This window comes from Ictalurus furcatus, chromosome 3 (genome assembly GCF_023375685.1).
Source record: "Ictalurus furcatus strain D&B chromosome 3, Billie_1.0, whole genome shotgun sequence".
In the NCBI taxonomy this organism is placed as follows: domain Eukaryota; kingdom Metazoa; phylum Chordata; class Actinopteri; order Siluriformes; family Ictaluridae; genus Ictalurus; species Ictalurus furcatus.
In genome coordinates, this window is record NC_071257.1 from 37952198 (window position 1) to 37970631 (window position 18434).

Sequence of the window (18434 nt, forward strand, 5' to 3'; positions counted from 1 at the left end):
CATAACTGTGGGGCTTTGTAAGAAAAAGCTCTTCCCCCTGCTGTAGCCTTCACTATTCCAGGTACCAACAAATAGCCTGCACCTTTCGATAAAAGTAGGCGTGGTGGATCATAAAAGACCAAAAGTTCTCTTAGGTGCTGTGGTGCGAGACCATTCAGTGCTTTGTAAGTCAATAATAGTATTTTATAATCAATATGAAATTTTACTGGGAGCCAGTGCAGTGTGGATAAGATTGGGGTGATGTGGTTGTATCTTCTGGTTCTAGTAAGGACTCTTGCAGCTGCATTCTGGACTAACTGGAGTTTGTTTATGCTCCTACTGGAACATCCAGACAGTAAGACATTACAATAATCTAGTCTAGAGGTGATGAAAGCATGAACTAATTTTTCTGCATCATGTAGTTCCTGAACAGTTTAAACGTGTAACTGAGCTCATTTTAACTGATTCAGTAATGCCCAGTATTTAACCCATTAATGCATATGAAAAGCATTTGAACATATGTGTTACGCCACAGCGAACTCGCGGCTGCAGTTTACAACGTGCAGTGCCACCCAAGGACATGGCGGAAGAGGACTACACTTCCAAGCCATGCCCGCGCTCGAGTTCACCGGAGTTCTGATTATGAACACCTGCACTGCATCTAAAGTTATAAAAGGGCCTCGTTAACGCCAGCCGCTTGCGAAGTAACCGTTCAGCAGCCTCGTCTCTGTTCGTTTACCAAGCATTAACCTCATATACGTTTACCTGGTTGTCTATATTTGCTTGTCTTTAGATTACACTTCTGCCTACACCCCGTATAACCTGATTACCGATTATACTGACTCTGATCTCTGATCCGTGTTCCGTCTGTCGTCCACCCCACGTTATCTCAAACGCCAGTCCGCGTTTGTCTCTGCCTAAGTGTCGTAACAATATGATACATGCATCTGGGTTTGTGGTAAAAAACCAAGTCATAGAGACTATTTCGTCTCAAGTTTCTTGCCATCTGTCTATGAGAGTTTTATCACAGAGGACACACAAATTTAGTTTTGCACCCATCAACCAGAGAATATAATTTCATCTGGATGGGGCTCTTATTTTCAGTCGTGCCCAGCCCATTTCAGATTTCCATCCTATCTGTTTTGTAAAGTAAAAAAAGGAGGAGGAGGAGGAGGAGGTGGTGGTTTGCATTTAGTCATCAAGTCTAAAAGAAGATAAGATAGTAACTCAGTTAGTCAGATACTGCAGAACGTCTCTGAAAGACACTGAGATCTATAAAAGCTACAACACTGATAGTTTACCTCCTTCACATTTCGGGTAGGTTTCAGTACTTTACTGAAATACTTCAGTTATTTCAGGAAATGTGTTATAGAACTGGACATGTGGTATAATGAATGTTTTTAGTATATTTGTGTTCTTAAGAGCAGGGCTTTACAGAGATCTTTACTCCAGCAGGAGATTACAGTTAAAAAGAGACTCGTGGATTGAGGTTTTAGAACTTTAGGTTTTAGACTACAGCATAAGAATCAGATCCACTGATAAATTTACATTAGATAGTCTGATGCTGTGTGGTATCTCTATTTATATAACAGTTTTTAATTTGAGTTTAAAAATTTAAACAAAAAAAACATGTTTTGAGTTCGATGTCATTTACATTGTGCGTGCTGGTCATTTAAATTTATTTATTGTTTATTATTATTATTATTATTATTATTATTATTATTATTTTATGATCAGCATCCCACACTGACCCTATATCACAATACTGGGTGATCTATCATCACTTCAATTTTTCTCATTTTTGTCTTTTTTTGTTCTGTTTTTCCTTGTCATTTTCCTGACCTGTCTAACCCCTGTGAACATATAACCCCTGTCCCTCATTACATATCCAATTAACCAACCAACCAAACAAACAAACAAACTAACTAACAAATAAATAAATTGTCAATTTTTTTTTCCTCATCCCATCAAGGTGAGCAAAACTTGGTGTTATTATGATCTAAACTCACCATCACATTCTTCACCATTTGTTCTTTTCTTGAGTCCTTTTTTAAAATTTTTTTTTATCTCTGTTACAAAATATTAATGTGTCATTTTGCTGTTATTACCTGCAGTGACTGTGACACTGAATCCTGTTCCAAATGACACCACCTGAGGAATAATAATCTTTCACTAATTACATTATTAACTACAATGCATCTGCATTGATTTAGGTTTTAACTTCAGATAGCATCATGTGTAGTGATGTGGTATGTGCAGTTATCAGTTTTACTGGAGTCACTGTTTTAATCACATTTATTATTTCTTAGTGAGTTTCAACACTTCAGTGATGGAGCAGCATCTGTTCATATTCCTGTTTTTTACAGGTGAGGGAATTGTGTCAAGACTCAAGTTATTTATTTGTCATTTGCACAGTTACACTGAGTACACTAGGCAATGAAATACTTGGGACAAGGCTCCGATTTAAACATTACAAAGTGTAAAGACAGTACAAAGACTTATTTGACATAAACAAACACATTTGGACATTAAGGCTGAGCAGGGTGAGTTCAGTCCTTAATGATTTTGTGGGCCCTCCTCAAACAACGTGTTCGGTAAATGTCCTGTAAGACCTGGAGTTTGTTACCAGTGATGAGCTCTGCTGTTCTCATCACTCTCTGAAGATAGATGCAGGACAGGACATCTGTCTGATACAGGACATCTCTAGCAACATTACTTATAATATTTATAGGAGACACAGAACTAGATGTAGCTAGTTACAGATATATGAAGCTTATGTAGATGGTTTTATAAACAGAAATATAATGTAGCATTTCATGTTTTACACTCAGTAAAAAAATGGGGGAAAATCATACTAGAACATTTTAAAGTAATTAAAATAAAAAAGTCTGACACTGAGCTGACATTGCATAAACTTTTAAAACTCTCCTTCACAGGAGTCACCCCCCTCATCTTGTCTGTCTCTCGTAAGTACTATCTGATCCAACAGGGAAAGACCTGGAGTGATGCTCAGGCTTACTGCCGAGCCGAACACATTGACCTGGCTATCATTGAAAGTAATGATGACATGGTCCGACTTCAGAGTGAAATACTGAAACAACAATTCAGTTCCAGTGCTTGGATTGGACTGTACGACGACATCAACAGCTGGTACTGGTCCCTTGGACATGAGACACTGGGAAGTTGGAGACTGTGGAATTCAGGACAGCCTGACAACTGGGTGGCACAGGAATGGTGTGGTGCGGCAACTACGTCGGGTTGGTCTGATGTGCCATGTACAAGCAACTACCCCTTTGTGTGCTTTGATGGTAAGGAACAGCATTTGTTTTCTCATTAGAGAAGGATGTCCGTGTTCTCATTAAATTTAAATGTGCTCTAAAAATGATAAATACCACATCTTAATTGGGTCAACAGAAACAAACAACCGATCTTTTTAAACTTTTACATTTGGCACTTAGCAAATAGTGTACTGGAGTTAATAGTTTTAGAGTAACCTGTCTTTCTTCTAATTAAATTTTTATTATTATTATTTAATCCATTTAATTTGGTGTGAAGTCTGTTTGCTTAACACCCATACACATGGGTGAAAAACTAAGCCTTCTGTTTAGATGAGGCTGGTAAACGTTATATTTCCTGCTTCTGCGATTGCAGAGGTCTTTGTGAAAAGAAAGAATAGAAAAGAACTTCTCTTTACTTATGGAAAAAAAAACATTTTCTTTTCTGAGAAGATATTAGTTGGTGAATCGAGTAGCTGGTTGTCTTGTAGTCTTTGTTTTCCCTGCCACTGTTGTTTTGCCCGCTGTAATTTATTTTTTGTTGCATTTTTGTTTTTGTTCATGTAAAATCTGCCGCTCTTATTTGGCAAAGTAATTTCCTCTGCCACGGAGGATCCAAGTTTGATTCCCACGGTTGAGCACTCCATGCCTCACTTTATTCTGTCTGAGCTCTCATCTATAGGCCTTTCTGGTATTCCTGCCACACCATCTATTAATGCTGGTTGGTGGAACAGTGTGTTAGAACGTTTGTAACTGAAATCCTGAGAACCAGGTTTAAGCCCCACTAAGCACAAACTTCACTTCCGTCATTTTGACTAATCAAACTCTGCTATTGGGTCTATTCTTTGGGTGCTCTGCATGTGAGGGTTGTTAAGATGCTCATCCTGATCACAGGGCATCTTACAACCCCATTACAACTTATAATCAACAAATAATCATGTTGTTTTTATTCTCACAGACAGTAAAACTGGCAATCAGAGATACATTTACATCTCTAACACTAAGACGTGGTATGATGCTCAGGCTTACTGCAGAACGTATCATACGGATCTGGCCAGTGCTAGAAATGCAACAGAATACTCTCTTATACAGGGACTGGTCTCTGGGGTCACTTGGTTTGGTCTGATCAGAGACACCTGGAAGTGGATAGACAAAACCAACTTCTCTACAATCAGCTGGATCTCTGGAAAACCTGATAATGCCCTGGGGAATGAAAACTGTGGTTATTTAAATAACGGTCAGGCTGGTGATGCACAGTGCTCAGACATAATGCCTTTCTTCTGTTACAGAAGTGAGTTAAAGTTTTATTCAGTCTCATATTAATAAATTTAAACTGCTTTTAGAAAGTAAGTTTGTGTTCATGTTTGTGCTTGTATGTGTCTTTACATTCCTACATTCAGTAACCACAGGACAACAACAAATTGTAAGGGTGAAGGTGCGGTCCAATCAGGATGTGAACGATCCTGCAGTAAAGGCGGCCATCTTGGAGCAGGTGGGTCTCATCCTCCTCAAGTCTCCACTTATAATGTACATTCTCCTCCTCATTACTGCAGCCAGAGCCTGAGTCTTCATCAAACTCTGACATTTCTACACTGTACTGTAATCACAATCTGTTGTGCTCAGTATATGTAGCATTTTTACAGGTTTCACAGGGGATTAGTTCCTCTATCATGTATTATTGAGTAATTAAAGTCCTGTTTTCAGATCAAGCAGGAACTGAAGGATCATGGGATGGCAGAGAACATCACAGTGAAATGGAGAGAGCAACCAGATGCAAAGGTGTTTCACAAGGAGACTGAAAAAAACACTACAGGAAAAGAAGAACTCTAAGTCTTTATCTGTGTCTCAAATTGAAAATAGTTATTTTAGTGTGAGTAATATCAGGGCAGGGGTGGAAAAAGTACTGAGAAGTTATACTTAAGTGAAAGTGAAGATAATGTGTCGGTAACTTACTCAACTAAAAGTGGAAGTATCCAGACAAAAAAAAAAAAAGTAAAATGTTTCTACTTTTAAATATATTCGAAGAGTAAAATGTAAAAAAAATGTTTTTATATGATGAAATTAGATCAGTGACACATTCTCATATAAAAAGACATTTTTATTACTTATCTAAACCCGTTAAACCCGTTTGTTTGGTTTTGGTTGTTTTTTTTTAAATTACCCCATTTTGCCTAAAACATTATTCGATCTGTAAGTGTGCTGCACAGTTTACTAAAGAATTAATTAGAAGTAAAGTATCTCATAAACACCTGATATTTACTATTAGCCAATCCTTAAGTAACACACTGCAGTGTGGTGGATTATCTGTATTCACACACACACACACACACACACACACACACACACAGATAGATAGATATAGCACTAACTACATTGTGTAGAATGAGAAGGTCAGAGAACATGAAAAATTGGCATGAATGCAAGGTGTAAATAAATAAAATTACATTTAAAATTATGTTCTTGTTAGAGAATTAATATTAATTAATAATACTTAAAGTATAAATACGCCAAAAATCACACTTCAGTATAGTAAGAAAGTACAATTACTCAAATATTTTGCACCCCTGACTCTGGGAAGTTTAATGAGATGTAGTTCACTATTAAAGGGATGGTGAAGGATGATTTACACTAAGTTTTTATTTAAGTTTAATTCTAAGGTAATATTTGTATTTTTCATTTAACCCTCTACAATGTCTCTTTACCTCAAATGAAGCTAATCAGCTGAGCTGGGTTTTTTTGGGGTCTTTACATCTTTAGTGTTGCAGATACGATGCTAATGTAGCGAACATGTAATGAAAGTCTCTCACCCAAAATATTTTGTGTAAAAATCTTTATATGCTCACTTCTAATAAACTTTAGAGTAAGTAACAACTAAGTAATGTTTTCCTGTATATTAGCTACACTTATAATTTATATAACTCAGACAGACCTTTACTTCTTAATTTTACTGTTTTTAGAATTGTACTGATACAAAAAAATGTCAATTTCAGCATTGAAGACCAATTAAATAAAGAAAATGAGAAAAAGAAACAGTGTCCTGTAGTTCATGAAGAATTTAATGGTTAATTAACCCAAATGATGAAGAAGTTGCTTGCAATTCTTATTTTTTTTAAAGGAAGGATGGTTGGGAGACAGACACCTTTCTCTATAATTCCACACGTTTTAATACTAATTGTACATTCATCCAAAATAAGAGCTGAAATTTCACTTAAGTAAAATATGCAAGTCCAACAAAATGTACACAAGTAAATGGTAGCAGTTTAATGTTAAACTTCTTAAAAAGAAATAGGTACGTTTTCAAAATTGTAATAACATGGACATTGTATCAATATGTAAAAGCTACATATTTTACTTAAGTGGAAATTTCATTTTTGATTCAAATACATTGGACAATGTATAATTTTTTATACATTTCATTTTTCATATTTTTATAATTTCAGTGTATTATTATATAAGGATATGATCTATCTGTCTAAAGAGGTAGAAGGTATGGACACAGTGTGCCAGGGGTGGATAAAACCTGAATATAAAGCCATCAAGTACATCTCCTTACGTCAGGCAGCAGAGATGGTTGCGGTTGCAGCTGTGGTTTACATGAAGCAAGGTCACACTCAGAAAGAGGGAGAGATTCAGATGATCAGCAAACCATATAGACAAGACAAAATGCAGAAATCAAGGAACCAGAATAATGAGATAAACAACAACAAAAAAAAGGTTAATCAGCCACTGATACAGTATTACTTCACAACTGGCTGCATATAAATAGTCTTTATATGAGTGTTTATATAGGTGCAGGTGTGACTGGGACCAGGTGTGCATGATTAGAAGTCCAGTGACTGAGAACGGGTGAGTGATGGGAATCGTAGTCCGTGGCAACCAGGTTTGTAAGCAGCAAGGCATTCTGGGAACTGGAGTTTGCTGACATAACACCTTAAAATAACTGCCACATCTTATAACAAACCAGAGACATCACATTAATTAACACACTCAACAATAACGCTCAGGAGACCATATCAAGGCTTAACAATATAATCTTCTGAACCTCCAGAGACCAGGCACTGAAATGAGGATAAACATAAATGTCTTGTTTGTTTCTAATCCACAGTACATATATTCTCTTGATAATATCTTCAATTATGTCACTATACCACATAATAAATTAGTCTTCATATTACTGTATGATGAAATAGGCTGCTTTCGGTTCCTCTTCCTTTTCCAAAGTGAAGCAGCAAGGACCGAGTTATTTAGTCTAACTTAGTTTATGACAAAATAATTATTTAAGCTCAGCTGCATTAGAAGGGAACAGAAGGTAGCCAAGTGCATTTCAATAAGATATTATTCTTCTTGTTGTGTATGGGGAAATCACATGTTACAGGAATTTGTTCAGTAATATCCCATAAATACATGTTCACAATACGCTATATAAAACAGTTATTATAAAATTAAATACAAATTATTCTTTATATGACTGTATCATACATTTAAGTGAGACAGCATGGACTGAAAAACATTAAAAAGATTATTAAGAAGTCATCATGTCGCATCACCACAAGATGGCAGTGTGATTATGTCAGTTCTCCTGAAAGTTCTCAGTTCTCATGTTTTAAATCAGACAGGAAGGACATTAAAATGATTCTCTACTGAAGTGTTGCCTTAAAGATAGTAACAATAATAATGGTACAATAATACTAATAACATTAACGGTAACATAATTATTCATTATTAACATGCATAAGGAGGGGGAGGGGGAGGCAGTGGGGAGTGATCATCATTTGGGTTAGAGGACGACAAAAAGGGAGGGTACAATGCAGAGATGTGCTGGGTGATGGACTTGTAAATGGCCCAATATCGACCCTATTGAAGAAGGTGTTCAGCTCATTTGCCCTCATCCAACTGATTGCAGAGCAGTTTGTAGCCTGACACTTTCGTTATCCCATTCCATACCTCTTTCACCTTACACCTTTAAAGACTAACCTCCTATAGTCCTTATCCTGATCCAACTCATGCCATCCCAGTCACCAGCATTATTGAAGGCCCTCTCCTTCTTGTTTAGCAAGGCCTCCGGTTCACCAGTGTACCAAGTTTTGTTGTTGCAAAACTTTGGACAGACTTAGATGGCACAGCAGTGTCCACACAGAAGTTAGACCATCAATGTCCTCAGTGTGAAGTTCACTAAGAATGTCCCAGAAAGTTAGAAAGTTGTTTTAAGGCATCAAAGGCATATAGCCATATAAGTCCACTGGCTTAATTTCAATGGTGGGGCAACTGACATACTGTATGAATGTGGGCAGAGTAAAGGAGAGATTAGCATGATCAAAGCCCCAGAGCTAACAAACAGGGCTTGCGTGTGGCAAGGTCTGTAGTCCCCCCGTCATATTGTGGATGACATCACATGCAGAGACACCGACAGCAGGATGTAAACTACTAGCGTGATAACATGCAAAAATTCCCTGGATAGGTAGCAGGTTGCATGTTAACTACTAATAGCTCAATGTCCTGAGTACACAGTTGCTTTTTTACAGTAGTATGCCTTGGATTGCACCACTTACTGTTCATAAAAGCTTTACTGTTCACCAACCCACCTCCTCTCCACTTTCCACTCTCCCTGCGGATCCAGTCCACTCTCATCAAAGGGAAGATGTCAATGGTAGCGTTAGCACTGGGAATAAATCCATGTAGCCACACCCGGCTATCATGTCATGTGTGTGTCACATGCAAAAAGCAGCGATGAGATCATCAGGTCACCAAACCACAACCCCTCCCCACCATGACTATGCCTCGATATCCTGTCCATGAATATCACAAACAGGATTGGTGACAAAGCGCAGCCCTGGCGGAGACCAACCCCCACCTGGATCGAGTCCGACTTTTTGCCGAGCATCCGGACAAAGCTCTCGCTTTTGGAGTACAGCGACTGGATAGCCCTAAGAAGGGAACCCCCCACCCCATACTTCCTCAGCACCTCCCACAGTAAACCCCTGGGGACCTGGTCATATGCCTTCTCCAAATCCACAAAACACATGTAGACCGGATGGGCATACTCCCAGGCCCCCTCCAAGATGTTTGCAAGAGTAAGGAGCTGGTCCGTTGTTCCACGACCAGGACGGAATCTGCATTGTTCCTCTTCAATCCGAGGTTCGACTATTGGCCGAATCCTCCATTCCAGTACCCTGGAGTAGACTTTACCAGGGAGGCTGAGAATTGTGATACCCCTATAGTTGGCGCACACTCTCTGGTCCCCCTTTTTAAACAAGGGAACTACCACCCCGGTCTGCCACTACTTGGGCACTGTCCCCGACTTCCACGCAATGTTAAAGAGGTGTGTCCCAAGACATCCCCTCCACACCCAGAGCTTTCAGCATTTCTGGTTCCAGTTCCAGTTCCTTCCCCCACAGAGAGGTGATGTTCCACGTCCCCAGAGCCAGCCTTCGCCACCCGAGTCTGGTCCATCGAGGCCCCTGACCTTCACTGCCACCCATGTAGCAGCGCACCCAACACCCACGGTTCACCCCACGAGTGGTGGGCCCATAGGATGGAGAGGGGGGTGCCACGTTGCTTTTTTGGGCTTTGCCCGGCTGGGCTCCATGGCATACCCAGCCACCAGGTGCTCGCAGTCGGGCCCTCCCTCTGGGCCTGGCTCCAGACGGGGCCCCAGGCTTCCTCCGGGCAGGGTAACTCTTCCTCCCTTTGTTTTCTTCATGAGGGTGTCTTTGAACCATTCTTAGTCTGGCCCCTCCCCTGAGACCACTTTGCCTTGAGAGACCCTACCAGGAGCTCAAGGCTCCAGACAACACAGCCCTCAGGTTCTTAGGGACACACAAACCTCTCCACCACGGTAAGGTCACGGTTCCCGGATAGGTTTTCACGGAATTCAATTAAATTCAATTCAGTATTATTCATATAGCGGTTTTAACAATGGACATTGTCTCAAAGCAGCTTTACAGAAAAATATAAACAAAGGATACAGATTTTAAGTGTGTGATTTTATCCCTATTGAACAAGCCGATGGCAACGGTGGCAAGAAAAACTTCCGAAGATGATATGAGGAAGAAACCTTGAGAGGAACCCGACTCAGAAGGGAACCCATCCTCATCTGAGTAACGATGAATAGCCTGTGTGGATAGAAATGGATGAATCCTTCTGAAGTTGTAAAGAAGAAATCAGCATGAGCTTGTCAGATTAGCAATGTGAGAGAAGAACAGAAGGTGAGATCTGAGAGTTGCCCATGGAGATCACAGCATCCTGACATGGGAATACATCACCTGGGATGAACTGCATTTCCATTTTGCTGGGATTAAGTTTCAGCTGATGAGCTGCCATCCATGCTGAGATGTCTGCCAGACATGCTGAGATCTGAACAGAAACATGACTATCTGAGAGAGGAAAGGACAGTATAAGTTGAGTGTCATCCACATAGCAGTGGTATGAAAACCCATGTGAGGATTTGACCTCACCAAGAGATCAGGTATAGAGGGAGAAGAGGACCAAGTACTGATCCTTATGGGACACTATTGGATAGTCTGCATGGACCATATGTGGATCCCCTCCATGTCACCTGATATGACATAACCTCCAGTTATAGTAGGAAGCAAATCACTGTCAGGCTGTACCAGTAATTCCCAGTAATAACTCATAAGGACAGACAAGAGCGTCTTGTGGTTGACTGTGTCAAACACTGCTGAAAGTTTGAGCAGGATGAGGACTGTTGACAGTTTGGCTTATCTAGCAGCATTGGGCTTCACAGTGATGGCCACAAGAACAGTCTTTGGAAATGTGCCACTTTGAAGCCAGACTGAAAAAAAGAGATTTTTTCCTGCCAGGCTATATGCTGCAGTATCCCCAAATTTAAAGGCAGCATTTCAGGCCCTCAACAGTGAACAGACTTCCCCACTTAGCCACAGTTTCTGATTGGTGCGCCTCTTGATGGTTTTGACCACAGTCACATCGTCTGTGCATTCATCAATACAGCCAATAACGGACTCTGTGTATTTCAGTAACTGTGCCATGTGTTGCTGCCTCTCTATAAAGGTCCCACTGTGTGGTTTCAAAACAGTCTTGCAGTGGTGAAGTAGATTGTTATGGCCACACTTAATTTCTGTGACCGCTGGCTTGGCCTGTCTCACCCTGGGTCTGTATGCTGGAGTGAGAATAATGGCCAGGCGGTCAGAGTTGCCAATTTGTGGAAGCTTTATATGAGTTTTTAATATTTGTGTACACCAAGTCTAGTGTATGTTTCCCCCTGTTTGCAATATTCACATGCTGGTAGCATTTAGGCAGAACAGATTTAAGACTTGCCTGGTTAAAGTCTCCAGCAACAATGAAGAAAGTGTTGGGATGGTTCATCTGCTGCTCGCTGATGTTATTGTAGAGCTCTGACATTTCCTCCTTCCCGTTAGCACTTGGTGGAACATAGACAGTTGTTATAATGATTGCCATCAGCTCTCGCAGCATGTAGAAGGGTTAGCATTTTACCATCATCAGCTCTATATTGCAGAGAGCAATAAGCAGAAACCACCGCGTCATCTTGACACCACAATTTGTTGATGTAAATAGCCAGTTCACCTCCTCTTAGCTTGCCGGCTAGCGAGGCTACTCTGTCAAAAGGATCATATAAGCCCCTACAGCTGGATCGTGGTGGCCATGATGTTCGGATTTAATCATGTCTCTGCGAAAACGTAGACACCACAATCTTCACTGCATTACGAAGCTCTCCACAGTCTGAAGTAATCCAACTTATTGTCGATAAAGCAAACAATTGCCAGCATGAGTGCAGGTATGGCCAGCTTGGCTTGTGTGGACTAGCGGTTAGCCTGGCCCATACTTCATTGGTCGCACCGCCATTTTGGCCAGCAACATGTGTCTCAAGATGGGGAGGAGGTCTTGTGAGATGATCTGGAGCATTGTGGAAAAGATTGGATAAAATGGTCAGGTGGTAGGATTGCAGGACAATATGACTTGCAGGATCTGTTCTGTTGATAGATGAGATAAATGTGTCAGAGAAAGGGAAAAGGAATCCTGAGTGTTACATGTAGGAGTTGGGGCAGGAGTAAAGTTCTGCCAGATTTTTCCCATCATGAAAAGGTGGCTTCAGCAGTCAGGTGGGAAGGAAATGACAGCGTATTAAGAAGTGAAGAAAAGATATTTTGGAGCTTGAGAGGCTCTTGTGCAGAAGCTTCCAGCTTTTCCTTGTAGAAGGTAGTCTTAGCAGAAGTCAGATGAGAATTTGGACAGGAGAATGTGGTAAGAGATGAGATGTGTGTCAAGTTGTGATTTCTTCTACTTTCGCTCTACTGTTAATTTTATCTGTTTGCTGCACAACACATCTGATAATCAAGGAACAATGTGAGAAATCTACTTGAGTTTAGAAGATAGAGGGCAGAGAGGTCCATGGATGATAAAAGTGAGGAGAGGAAATTGTCTGTCAGTCACTGCAGCCATAGAGAGTTAAAGGAGGTAGGGCATGGAAGGGATCATAGGGTGCAGGTAGCTACAGAGGAAGGGGAGATAGAGTGGAGGTTTCAGAGCATGGGAGATATTGATAGTGTCAGGCAAGATAGGGAGGGTGACGGTGAAGCATACCAAATGATGATCAGAGATGTGAAGTGGGATAGCATTGATGTCTGTACCTGAAGATGGGTGACTGAACACTAGGTCCAGGACATTCCCTCCCTTGTTAGTGGGAGGGGCAGCTGTTGAATGTCAGGGAGAATGAATTCATAAGAGGAAGAAGGCAAGAGGACTGGAACTGTCAGATGGGAGGTTGATGTCTCCAAGAAGAGTGAGAAAGGTGCTCTTGGTAGGGAAAAGATTGAGGACCATGTCCATTTATTCAATAAAGTCTCCTAGGGAATCAGGAGGGTAGTAGATGACAATGATAAGAAAGTTGATCGGAGAGGTAACTGTAACTGCATGGAATTCGAAAGATGAGATGTTGAGATGAGAGAGGGAATGACGTGTGAAGCATCATCTCTGAGACAAAATCAAACCTGTATCGCCACCCCTGCCAGTTTCTTGGGGAGTGTGAGAGAAAGTATAAGCAGAGGACAGAGCAGCTGCTATTAGCATAGAGCAACATACATTTCTAAACAACACAACAGAATCATCAATACTAGTGGCATAAGGCTCACTCCAACAATCTCAAGTAGACAGTACACAAAGGTCAGAATCCTACCTTACCAGTAAAGAATAAATCCAACATAGAACAACTTAAAGCACACTGAAAAAAGATTTGAATATATTTTACATTAGGGTTGTAACAGTGTCACAGTTTCACTGTCAAAGTAACAAAATTAAGGTCAAAGTTCAAATTTATTTATATAGCATGTTTACACCATCACAGCTAGCAAGGTGGCACAGCTGGATATTGTCTAATGTCTAGAACACAGAAGGTAACCTGTCCACTAAAGATGGAGACAGACTCATCATATCTTCATGGCTGTAGTGAGTGTATTCTTATACTGTTAGAGACATTGGAAATACGACCTGAGGCTCTGTGAATACACACAACTAGCATGATATAGTGGTTCTCCTCACTATCCCATACTCTACTCTACTGTGCAGCAACACTACAGGAAATAACCTGGCCAAGTTGTGTTTTTATCTCGTCCCTGACTTCAACCTGCTGCTCTCTCTGAGAGTCAAGTCCACAAGCAGCTGAACTCCAACACAATGATAGGAGAGTGTGTTTGTGTCTTCCAAATGCATTCATTTATTTATTTGTGGATCTTGTTTTAATTCTTTGTGGATCTTGTTGTAATTATTTGTGGATTTCATTTTATTTTTGTGGAACTTGTGTTATTTTTAAATGATGCATAGATCTTCCACACTGTCTGTCTGCATCCCCGTGAGTGAAAAAAAAAGAAATTATAGATATGTTATATGGTAGACCATTTAATCATCTCGCTCAATTAAAACAGAGGTGTCGGTGTAATGAACACCTGTATAACCAAACACAATAAATGTTGTGTCCTGAGAACAGGGACACAGGAAGGTGTTTTACATTTACGTCACACCCAAATGAAAATCAAATATTTTTTCTTTTAACAGAGAATGTGGAACATAAATGATTAGCATAATGTGCTCATTCTAATATGTTATAAAGAGCCATATGTTTTTCATTAATAAATTCGCTGTGCTTTAAGAGGAGTAATATCTACAACATTCAAACTCAAAAACTGCTCAAAAATATTAAAGTTTGTGTAACTTTTTCTGTAAAATAACCAAATTTAAAGTATTTGTATAACATATTGTTTATGTATATATTATTATGTTAGCAGTTGTAGCTGCATTTGCAGTTAAAGAAATCCTGAATGTCAGGGGTTCTGCAGCAGCTTCCTCTGCACCCAGACTTCCTGCCTCCTTGCCTGAGAGTGTTCACCCCCCCACACTTCTACCCAAATCCTGATTTGGTTTAATCAAGGTTTTATGTAAAGTAGGACAAAGGTACAGAGAGGTTTGCATAAGCCATTTTGCCAGTTTTCCACATGGAGTTGTGTAATATAATTACAGTGGATATAAAAAAAGTCTACACATCCCTGTTAAAAGGTTTTTGTGATATAAAATATTAAACAAAGATTAGTCATGTCTTTTTCCACATTTAATGTTATATAGCAACCAACAAAATTCAAGTAAAAAACAAATGCATTAGGTGAAAAAAGAAAAAAAAAGACTTATAATAAACCGGTTGCATAAGTATGCACACCCCTTAACTAATACAGGTTTGTGCAGGTTTTGTGACAAAATAGATTGGTATATGGAGCTATCCATGATTTCCTCTATCTTGACTAGAGCTTTAGTCCCAGCTGAAGAGATACAGCCCCATAGCATGATGCTACCACAACCATGCTTCCCTGTGGTCTTTGAGTGATAAGTTGTCTTGTTGTCTTCCATCTAGCTACCGTACCCCACTTGTGAAGTATATGAGACGTTGTTGTCACATGCAGGGTGTGACCAGTACTTGCCAGATGTTACTGTAGTTTTCCTCTTCTCCTTTGGTCAGTTTTGTAGGGAATGTGGTGTCCAATCTCCTCCATTTGTTGATGATGGTCTTAATGGTGTTCCATTCTAATATTTTGGAAAATCTTTTGAACACCCTTTCCTGATCAATACCTTGGCACTATGACCTCCCGTATGTGCTTTGTAAGCTGTTTGTGGACCATGGCTTCAGCAGTCGGATAAAACCAAAAAAATGTTACGAAAATTGTACAGAAATAGCTGATCTTTATTTGGGGTTAATCAGGATTACTTCATTGATGACAGCTATATGATAATTACTTTTGAACATGAGTTTGTATGTGATTTCTGAGCACAGTCACATGCTCCATTATAATAGGGTGTGCACACTTATGCATCCAGGTCATTATGTTTATTTCCCCCCCATAAAAAGATTCTATTTGTTTTTCAGTAGGATTTTGCTGGTTGCTATATCACATTAAAGGTGGGAAAAGATGATAACATGATTTATCTTAATTTAATTTTTTACATTTAAAAATGGTCATTTAATACTGTGATAGTCATGCTGTATAAGACAAAACAAGATCATACCCATGAACATTTCAAACCGTACCACCTCTACTTCACCTAGTGGCCCACAGTAGTGGCAATAGATGAAACAGGTTCTGTTTAAGAACAACAGCTGTGTCATATAAAGACACCTGAAGGACATTTTCTACTGTCAACATATTTAAATTGAAAAGCTTATTGTTTATCACCAACCCGCTGAACACAGAGCTATCAAATTCAAAATTACCTTATTTTTTCCTTACAAAATTACATTTCTTCAGTTTAAACATTTGATTGTTTTCTATGTTCTATTGTGAATAACATATGGGTTTATGAGATTTGCAAATCATTGCATTCTGTTTTTATTTACACTGCTATTGTGACATCATGTATATATCAACCCTTAAAATAAGTGGAATCACAATACTACTGCAACATTTTACCAGAATAAAACACTGGTGTCACAGCTCAGACGTTGTTCAGCTGACATGCACATATCGCAGCTATTGGGAGTAGACCGACCATCGTGTTTCTGAATTTTTGGCAGAAATGTCCGGAAAATGTCCTTATTCCGGCCCCATTGAAAGTAATGGAAAAATGTGGACCCCCAAACTCCCACAGTGTCCATGACAGAGACATGAAAGATGTATCCGCGTTTTCGGCTTGGTCCAGAGAGTCAGGAAATCACATTTGGGAATGGATCCCATGTGCACGTCACATTGAATTTCCCGTCAGAATTCCCAATAGGCAGTAATGTGAAATGAGTCTACAGGAGCAACAGAGGGCATAAACTAATCACCAAATTAATATCATACATCACAACAATCAGATACATAAAAAAATGACGAGAATTGCATTATGGGTATTCCAATGATGTCACGTGCACCTTAACCCCTAAAATAAGTGGAATCACAAAACTACCTCAACAAAGACATGTGACATTTGAAAACGCTCGGCTCAGTGAGGAGAATTGCGGTATGGATATTCAGATTGCCATGAAACCTATTATATTAAAAACTCAAGTTACATTCATTACAGATACCGATATATGTCAATTACATATGCTTCAACAAACACATACACACATGCAGCTGCATGTCAGTGTCGAATTTTGCAAGCACCAGTCATATTTTCTTCCAAAAATGTAAATTCTAGTTCTTTCTCAAATTACACACTATAGACAATGTAATAAACATCTCCAGTCCTCTGTGGGTGTTTTTCCAGTCGTGCCCAGCCCATTTCAGATTTCCATCCTATCTGTTTTGTAAAGTAAAATAAGAAGAAGGAAGAGGAGGAGGTGGTTTGCATTTAGTCATCAAGTCTAAAAGAAGATAAGATAGTAACTCAGTTAGTCAGATACTCCAGAACATCTCTGAAAGACACTGAGATCTATAAAAGCTACAACACTGATAGTTTACCTCCTTCACATTTCAGGTATGTTTCAGTATTTTACTGAAATACTTCAGTTATTTCCTAAGACTTAATAAGGGAAATGTGTTATAGAGCTTGACATGTGGGATAATTAATGTTTTTAGTATATTTGTGTTCTTTAGAGCAGGGCTTTACAGAGATCTTTACTCCAGAAGGTGATTACACTTTAAAAGAGACTCATGGTTTGAGGTTTTAGAAACAGACTACAGCATAAGAATCAGATCCACTGATAAATTTACATTAGATAGTCTGATGTTGTGTGATATCTCTATTTACATAACACTTTTTAAATGGGTTTAAAATTTTACAGTGCTTTACATAGTAAAATTAAACATAGTAAACAGATTTAATTAAATTTACAGTGAAGCACCTATATTGCTGGTATGTACCTTGCAGTTCCAGTGCTTCCTGTATAAACAGAACCATTTCCTCTACACAATCATATATACTGATGTGTAGTGATGTGGTACTTGCAGTAATCACATTTCTTATTTCTTAGTGTGTTTCAACACATCAATGATGGAGCAGCGTCTGTTCATAATCCTGTTTTTCACAGGTGAGAGAGAGAGAGAGAGAGAGAGAGAGAGAGTTTGTGTGTGTGTGTGTGTGTGTGTGTGTGTTGTTTTTAAATAATGGCTTCACCTGATTTACAGAAAGGAAGCACTTGGTAGTCCTGTCTGATACAGGACATCTCTAGCAACATGAATTATAATATTTATAGGAGACACAGCACTAGATGTAACTAGTTACGGATATATGAAGTTCATTTAGATGTTTTTATAAACAGAAATAAAATTTTGTGTATCATGTCTTGAACTCAAGAAATTTTTTATCAATTTCTTATTGAAAAAATGTTTGATTAGTTAGAATTAACATTTCTGACATAGCTACCATTGCATAAACTTTTAAAACTCTCCTCCACAGGAGTCATCCCCTTCGTCCTGTCTGTCTCTCGTAAGTACTATCTGATCCAGCAGGGAAAGACCTGGAGTGATGCTCAGGCTTACTGCCGAGCCGAACACACTGACCTGGCTATCATCGAAAGTAATGATGACATGGTCCGACTTCAGAATGAAATTCAGAGACAACAATTCAGTTCCAGTGCTTGGATTGGACTGTACAATGACATAAACAGCTGGTACTGGTCCCTTGGACATGAGCCACTGGGTAGTATGAGACCGTGGGCTACAGGAGAGCCTGACAACTGGCTGGGACAGGAATGGTGTGGTGCGATAAATACTTGGGCTT

At 39.4% G+C, this 18434-nt stretch overlaps 1 protein-coding gene across 1 annotated transcript; it reads left to right on the forward strand.

Moving 5' to 3' along the window:
- The first annotated feature begins 3046 nt into the window (after nucleotides 1-3046).
- On the forward strand, nucleotides 3047-5230 carry LOC128605768 (macrophage mannose receptor 1-like). The gene is made up of 4 exons (XM_053621482.1): nucleotides 3047-3287; nucleotides 4213-4545; nucleotides 4655-4746; nucleotides 4959-5230. Exons 1-4 carry the CDS (start codon nucleotides 3047-3049, stop codon nucleotides 5082-5084), a joined length of 792 nt encoding a protein of 263 aa, XP_053477457.1. The 3' UTR covers nucleotides 5085-5230.
- The last annotated feature ends 13204 nt before the right edge of the window (nucleotides 5231-18434 follow it).